The sequence below is a fragment of the Ixodes scapularis genome, unplaced genomic scaffold, assembly GCF_016920785.2.
Source record: "Ixodes scapularis isolate PalLabHiFi unplaced genomic scaffold, ASM1692078v2 PGA_scaffold10__122_contigs__length_95168666, whole genome shotgun sequence".
NCBI lineage: Eukaryota > Metazoa > Arthropoda > Arachnida > Ixodida > Ixodidae > Ixodes > Ixodes scapularis.
This window is the reverse complement of record NW_024609836.1, coordinates 70,895,634-70,903,238: the sequence shown is the minus strand read 5'-3', so window position 1 is coordinate 70,903,238 and position 7,605 is coordinate 70,895,634. Positions and strand designations below refer to the sequence as shown.

Here is a 7,605-nt window from a genome sequence, read left to right as displayed (position 1 = left end):
ATAAAATCGCAAGCTATCGAAAGCGTTGCACGGATAACACTAAATTATTTCGAATTTAATTTAAAATTGAAACTTTTATTTATCATTACCAGAATGTAAACAGTTAGCTAGCGGCCTTATAATCGGAAAGTCATTTAACCAGCGGTTTGAACCACAGTTCACTGTGGTTTGAACGCTACAAATGCGCGCGCAGTAGTTCCCAATTCGTTCAGACCGCTGTCATTCGCTGTTGCTCAGCTCACACTGATTGGGCGCCGACCACAGTCAACGACTGCCTCACGACAGTTTCGCGGTTTCGCTATGCACAGGAGACACTCGGCTTATTTTGGTGTAAACGAGAAGACAGACCACAGCACGTCGGCGCAGCGATTTTCGGGTGCGTGGGCACTAAGGTATAAACTGTACCTGACTGCATAGTACGTGGTATGCTCAGAACAGCTCAGCACCGCCCAGAATATATGGCACTCTGATTGGCTGCCGACGTTCACGTGTCGCGTCACGAAACAACGAATCGGCCATTTTCAAGTACACTGCAAATAGCGGGTACTCGAAAGAGGGGGCAAGGAGGAAATAAGCTCATGACGTGGGAGACTGTCATACCTAAGGCATGTATGGGCACTATCAAATAACCACCATTTTCCTCTACACTTAATTACCTCTAAATGCAACATCATTTTGCGGTAATGTATTTCTCTATCCCTCTTATTGCTTCAACAAACCACTGCTATGACACAATTTAAATGATTTAAGGAACGCTCGGTGTAAGGAAACGTCACAAGTAAACGAGGATGAGTACAACAGAACAGCATAACTGAGCGCAGCCCGTAGTCACGCGTGGGAGCCTTTAGTCTTGCTGTTTCTACAGAAGCGAATATACCAACAACTTTCTGTTCTCTCGAGTTCTAGACTATTGAGCATTTTGTCTTAAAACAATAATGCAAACCATGTTCTCTTCAATGTAGGCAATAAAAAGGGAACCATGTAAGTGTTACGCAGCCAAGTGAAAGACATCTCTGAGGCGCTAGGCTGGCGACCGAGTCCAGGCATGCATATTGGCCCGCAGAATCCTCGACGAAGCGACGGATGCGGCCTTTGCATATGCGCGGGAGCCCGTGACCTCGCCTTTGTCGTGTGCCTGGCTGGTGGTGGTGCTTGTCAGCCTGGCGTTTACTGTAGTGGGCAGCCTGTCGCTCTGCTACTGGTGCAGGAAAAGTATGTGAAAGCTCCACCACTGCCATACACGGCTGTCCATCGGCAGATAGACTCGAATGCTCGCACACAGTGGCGCGCAATCGACGCGAGTGCTTTTCGGCCAAAATGTTCGTAGTCTGCGGAATCCAGAGATCCTGGGTTAGATTCGTGCAACCATGTAGTCAATTGCAGGTCAATAAGATCGGGACAAGCCTGTCTTGCAAAGCTCTCTGTTCGACGTAATTGGTAGTTTCCTCCTTTCCACTGTTCGCTCTGCTAAAGTGGAAAGAGTGGAGGGCTATTCTTAACCTGCAGCAGACTACATACCAATTTCAATATGAACGGGAATTGTACCGGTCAAAGTGGATAATAAATACTATATCAAGTTGATTAAATCAGACCGATTTTACTATGATGATTTAAATCAAACCTTTTGCGCAAAAAGAATCTCCCAAATATTTTTTATTCACCGTTTGCCTATCATTTGATGCCCCCTATGTGCATTTGTTTTGTATTTAGACTGAGGAATTGTTGAGGAAAAAAAATGTATATGAACACGAAGCTGTGGTCTTCTGAGCAAGTGGGAATGTAGAGCTTTCTACCATCTACTTTGTTTGTCAGTTATGTAACGCACTATTACAAGTAAATAAGAATGCGAAACAAACTAACACTGGAAAAGAAATGTCCTATTGCAAGAAAATCAAAACTCAAAAGAAAAAACAAGTGAAGCTTTTCCAATAACTAAAAAGAGTAAAGTTGTTTTTGTTATACTATGGCAGGGTTTACTCGATAAAAAGTTAAACTTTACTTTAAATTTATAGTAATGTTCTCTTCTGCATTGTTTTAATTGATCATATTGATTAATCTGTCATGTTTAGAAATATATCTAGTGATTCTAGGGTAAGAAGCACTGTTTTATAGCTACAGTGATTTAAATGGAATTATTATTGTCTGGCATGCTTTTGTCACTATCTCATAATGCGTGGCAAATGATTTATTAATGAAATTCTATTGGCCTTATTCTAGCATGTTAACAAATGCAATCTGCATCGAAAGTGGTAATTGATAATTGGTAAAAATGAAGCCACCCTCTTTCGTTTCTACGCAAAGACTACGCTTTGAAAGTCGGAGTGTCAAATCTTCTCTACAAGTCCTATGTTATTTTTTCTCGTCTCTCAAATGGACCTCGATCTACTAGACACTCTCATTCTTTACAATACAGAAAATTTAATAGGCCTAGTCTTCTTGAATGCATTATGTAATTAAACTGCTGAGCACTGACATTTCCTTCTCGTCAAGGACCTAGATAAGTACTGCCAAATGCATAGCAAATAATGCCTACATCATTTTGAAATAAGCTAATAGCACTCGTTTACTGCAATATTAGGTCCACCTGAATGGGAGACAATTGCCAAGGTCAAATGTAAGTGTTTTCTTTCTTCAGGTGCCACTGGTTTTGCAGATGAGACTGCCGACCAGGATTTTAACACACCAAACATCCCTCCCTAGACAATAAACAGTCATCAGTTTGATGTCATGTCAAGCTAACGTTAATGGAACACAAGAAAATTAAACAATGAACCGTCAGTCAGCTTGATGTCCCATCAAGCTGGTGACACTGGAACACAAGGAAATTAGACAACAAACAGTCATTAGCTCAAAGTCCTGTCAGGCTGATAAAGGAGCACAACGGAATTACAAATTACCTGCTCTTCCTTTACGACAGTTGGAGAGGACCCCTCCGATCATCATCAAAATCACTCGGGTGCGCTCTGGCCAAGTTTGTCACGCCAGAATAACTGAAAATGTTCGGATATCCAATACATCGCCATTTTTTTTTTCCAGACCTGGTCATAGCGCCGACTACACCACGAAGCAGCGATTACGGTGGCACTAGGGTACGTACAAGACTTGGCTGCGACGGTGGGCTGTCAACATAGTAGATGTCCGGCAATGTGCATCTATACTCCATTAGTGCGGGTGAAACTGCGTGCTCACTGCACCAGTCGCACGTCTGTCTTTCACCATACGATCATGGTCCCACCCATACCCACATGCAGACGGCGGGGTCAGGTGATGAAAAAGAGGCGCTCGATTGGTCCAGGCGATTACGTAGCTCCCACCGTGCTGTCGGCTTGGAGGTGAATGGAGTACAGCAAACTCCCTGGGAAACATTTATTACCAACTTTACCGCAAGGGCAAGCCCATTGCAAGTCTAGGTCGTTCTTGTACACCGAATGCAAGCTATGTGATCCTTTATGATACTTTGTTGTCGGAGTCCTTTACATTGTTATATGGCAGACGAGCTTCTTTGTTAGTTTTCCCATCATACAGTTGTTCCTTTGCAGAGTAAGGCAGAGTCCTTTACACTGTTATATGGCGGACAAGCTTCTTCACTAGTTTGCCCATGATACGATTGTCCCTTTGCAATGTATAAATGTTGGTCAACTCAAAGGCAGATTAACAAGCGCGACTGACGGAGGTCCTGCTTTGAAACTGGTCAAGCTACCTTTCCGAGCAAATGTCCCGACAGTTTCAACACTATAGAATATCTGCCGATTCTATGACCTTGCACGTGTTGAGCTTGTGAGGCATCTTTGGTGACAAAAACATAATATACCACAAATCTTGCGTACAAAGAAAGGAGGGTTAATATCGCGCACCAATGATAACATTTTCATTTTTCAGACCACTGCAACCAGGCATGGAAAAGACCAGAAGACAGAAGAAACCCGCACACTCTAGCTTAGTATATATGGTCTCGTAGACCACATCCGAGCATTATGTAATAAAAAGCCTTACTACATATACAGGGTGTTTTTTTAGCCTTTAGGGATTTCTTTACAAAAAGGTTTGAAAGCTACACCAATGCGGTTTGTGCAGGTAAGTTACACAACCAGGGTGACCTATACAGGGGCTAATTGCCACGATAAGTCGTCTAATTAACTAAAACATGTTGACTTTTTAATTAGCGAAAACAAACATATGGTTCCAATGAGAAACTTGCTGAGCGTCATCGAAAACCACTAAATCGGTAAATGTTAGAGGGACTTGAAGCACCTCGAAAGCACGATGGAGCACTAAAGTAGTTAGACGGACTTGAAGCACCTCGGAAGCACGATGGAGCACTAAAGTTGTTAGACGGACTTGAAGCACCTCGGAAGCACGATGGAGCACTAAAGTTGTTAGACGGACTTGAAGCACCTCGGACGCACGATGGAGCACTAAAGTTAACCACTTGTGCAGCAGGAGCAAGGCAACCGGTGCAATAATGCGCCCGCGTGGTTTTCAGTCTCTCGTCGTCCGCCTTTTCTCAGCCTTCTGCCCTTTGCACCAATGGTAACTTTAGCGCACTACTGGGCTTCCCACGAGCTCAAACTATTTCTAAAGACGAATGATTTAGTGGTTTTTGACGACGCTCGGCATGTTCCCATTTGGAACCGTCCATTTTCCCCATCTAATAAGTTAACGAACAAATTCCAGTGAATTGTTTGACTTGTCGTGACTATTGTCCCCCCTCCACATCACGTCCCCTTCGCCGTGCAACTTGCCCGCACGGACTGCATTAGTGGAGCTTTCCAGGCTTTTCTAAAACTAATCTGGCCCGTTTTCGCCGCTTTTTGGTGAACCTGCGCCATTCGGCTCCACACGTTGGAGAGCTCTGTCTGCTGCCATTTTCCCACTGAAAATTTCAGAAAACTGCTTATAACTTTGGAACAAGAATAACAGTTGGTTCTGAAACTTTGGCTTCAGGTTCAAACCGCTACGGCTACATTTGAATGGAAAATGAGCATTTGACGTGCATAGTCTATGTTTAGGTGTAACTCGCCTGTAAATTTTTTTTTTTTCTGGGACATTCTGTACTTCACACATTTTATACCAAATAAATATCCATTCATGCAACTTCAAAAGTCAGCTTTTATTGCTTCATTTATCAAAATATGCTATGTACATCTCTGCTTCCCAGAAGGCAGATGCAGAGTGGGGGAATGCTTGTATAAAAGGCCACTATGGGGAAAAAAAAGGCAACCCTAGCTGTTTTTTGTTAGCTTTTTTTGTTTTGACTAGGTAAATGCAGACTCCCCAACACCGCCTTTAAAATATAGTAACCTTACTTAAAAAAAAAAAGAGCATACAATGTGAAAAAAAAAGGTGCGCAAAGAGCCAGGCAGTCGACGGCTTTCAATGGGTGCCTCAAAGTGGTTGCAACAAGTGCTTTCAAGCAGTGAATATGTCGAATGTCAACATATGATGTCCATCTGCCCATCTTACATTGAACATGGCTAGGTAACTATTGGTCCGGCATGGATACAAAAAATATTCGTGCGAGGTATTCTCATGGCAACACCACATCGCCGTTGAGACTGAAGCTTTTGAACATAAATCAAGGAGCAACTTTACCTCTTGTTCCCATAATATTGTGTAGCCAAAAGTTTCTAGAAGATATACTATATACTATAAAGTGTCGAGCCATTGTGATAGCCTTCGAGTAGTACTTAAAGTGCTACACACAGACTTTGGTGCACATTCCGAAATCCCAAGAACCCATTCGCCCCCCCCTTTCACAAGCGTTCTCAATCACAGGTTTTACTGCAATCTAGTTGATTTGGCTGTTCACACGTCGTATTATGTATCTTCATTGACCGCTTGCAAACTGCAGTGGGGCAACTGGCATTTAGATCGCCTATGTAATAGAGGTATCCTATTTACTCGAGCAACGCCCGCACTGTTGATTAAGATGGCTCCTGTGTCCGCTTTTCGTCAAAGCAAGAAAACAGTCAATCGCTGAGCTCAACAGCACGATCTGAGCGAATAATGAGGCCCCAAAACACGTCCGCTCCCAAAATAATGATTTAAGCTGGATTCTGAGTGCGGGAAGCATCGTGCTCAGAGTTCAAGCTCTCGTGCGAGGACATTGTCTCTGCCTCATCAGCTGCTATACCTCCCTTTGTCGATAGCAGACCGCATGCTCTGTGAGAATGCAAACGTAAGGAACTCGTTAATAAACAGTGCAGCTCCTACTCGAGTAAATACGGTATTCCAGCAAAAGCCTAACACAGAGGTAAGAGAAGCAGACGGCATAGGTGAACAGAAGGGAGAGGTGCAGAGTTTGAAAAGTAACAGCACTCTACTCGGAAGCGTTGCCATCGGAGGATCGCACAAATAAGCCCCGGCTTGAAGCGCCACTGTTGGAAGACTCGAAGGAGCGCAAGCCCCCCAGGAGGGGTCTCAGTTGGGTTGCCTGTCGTCGGTGTCGTCACGAGTGTGGACTGTGGAAGCCCTTTCCTAGTGCCGCTTTTTTTGCCTCGGCGAAGCGTGCGAGAAGCCAGGGCCTCAGGTTGGGTTGTAGGAGGCGCAGCAGGCACGTTACGCCAGATGGCGCAGACGGCTCGCAGTCGCCGCCGTCCTGGTCGGACGACGGAGGAGGGTACGGGGACGTCCTTGTCACGTACTCCGCCACGCGCACCCTTGCTCTTGTGGCAGTCTGAGAGAAAAAGAAATCCTAGACGTTGACTGCCGCAAGTACGTTCTGGATGGCAACAGGTTTTTAAACTTGTAATGAGAACAAAAAGGCAGGTATCTAGAATGATTAATGAAATATAACAAAAAAAACAAAAAAACCAAGAAACCAAGACTGCCATTGGTTTGCAATGGCTAATTCGATGCACACATTGCTTTGTCAATGGAGAGCTCGAGTACAAAATTACCGTCACTCTTTAACATTATTGCCATGCCAGAACCAGGAAAGGTGCAGCGAAAGAAAATGTTTTTAGTCTACTTTCTTGTTATACTGCGCTGCTGGGAAATAAAATTGTGGTACAAGATGACAGTTGGTTACGCTTCAGACCTAGTTCTGGCAGAGCAGTAAGGGAAACAGTGTGCTGTTAACACTATGCTGAAACTTTCTAATGCTGCCCGAACGATGCACGAAACAAGAGGGAGAAGGCGCTTGCCCTGTCGTGCTGCATCCCGGACTGCGGTGGCTCAAGGTCGAGAGCAACTCTGGAGGGGTCGACAGGCGACCCCGTACAGCTCAGCTCCAGCAGGGGAAAGCAACGCTCCACGACACCATCCGCTTCACTCAGGAGGAACAGGCACTGTGTGTGAATTGGACCACTAACGCCTGTACTCGCTTGTGACGATTGGGACCATATTAATAAGGTCAATGTTAGATACTTCACACTACAGCATATGAAACACATGACTAAAATTTGGCAATCCAGACTAATAATGTGATGAAATAATAAGCCTGAATGTTTAATCATATTGATCAGATAAAGCTTAAGGAGATACACTGCCGATTTTGTAAGCTAACCATAGGCGTAGACTACGAGGGGGCATCGGGGCTCGTGCCCCCCATGGTGAGATCGAGAGGGGGGGAGGGGGGGGGCAGAGCCCCCCCCGGCCCATGAT

At 44.6% G+C, this 7,605-nt stretch overlaps 2 protein-coding genes across 7 annotated transcripts in view; one reads left to right on the top strand and one right to left on the bottom strand.

The window, feature by feature from the left end:
• Positions 1-14: 14 nt before the first annotated feature.
• Positions 15-3,998, top strand: LOC8030700. Of its 6 annotated transcripts, none has more exons than XM_042288665.1 (7): positions 17-376; positions 963-981; positions 1,064-1,212; positions 2,579-2,614; positions 2,918-2,956; positions 3,037-3,089; positions 3,252-3,873. In XM_042288665.1, exons 1-7 carry the CDS (start codon positions 301-303, stop codon positions 3,408-3,410), a joined length of 531 nt encoding a protein of 176 aa, XP_042144599.1. In that variant the 5' UTR covers positions 17-300; the 3' UTR covers positions 3,411-3,873. The 6 variants fall into 6 exon arrangements, with proteins under 6 accessions (XP_042144601.1, XP_042144599.1, XP_042144600.1 ...); XM_040499438.2 differs by lacking the exon at positions 3,252-3,873 and adding an exon at positions 3,880-3,998 and having other exon boundaries at positions 70-376; XM_042288667.1 differs by lacking the exon at positions 2,918-2,956 and having other exon boundaries at positions 15-376.
• Positions 3,999-7,005: 3,007 nt separating this feature from the next.
• The window catches only part of LOC8030701 (vacuolar protein sorting-associated protein 13B), a 121,284-nt gene continuing 120,684 nt past the window's right edge, over positions 7,006-7,605 (bottom strand). The window contains exon 56 of the mRNA XM_029974111.4: positions 7,006-7,289. Coding sequence (XP_029829971.2) covers positions 7,098-7,289 — 192 coding nt within the window. The 3' untranslated portion in view covers positions 7,006-7,097. The remainder of the gene's footprint in view (positions 7,290-7,605) is intronic.

Bases quoted from the DNA above. Each gene is read 5' to 3' on its own strand.
- LOC8030700 (XM_042288665.1), top strand. From the start codon at position 301: ATGCACAGGAGACACTCGGCTTATTTTGGTGTAAACGAGAAGACAGAC. The intron at 2,957-3,036 runs GTGCGCTCTGGC...TTTTTTTTCCAG, and splicing joins TCATCATCAAAATCACTCGG to ACCTGGTCATAGCGCCGACT. The intron at 3,090-3,251 runs GTACGTACAAGA...ACCCACATGCAG, and splicing joins GCGATTACGGTGGCACTAGG to ACGGCGGGGTCAGGTGATGA.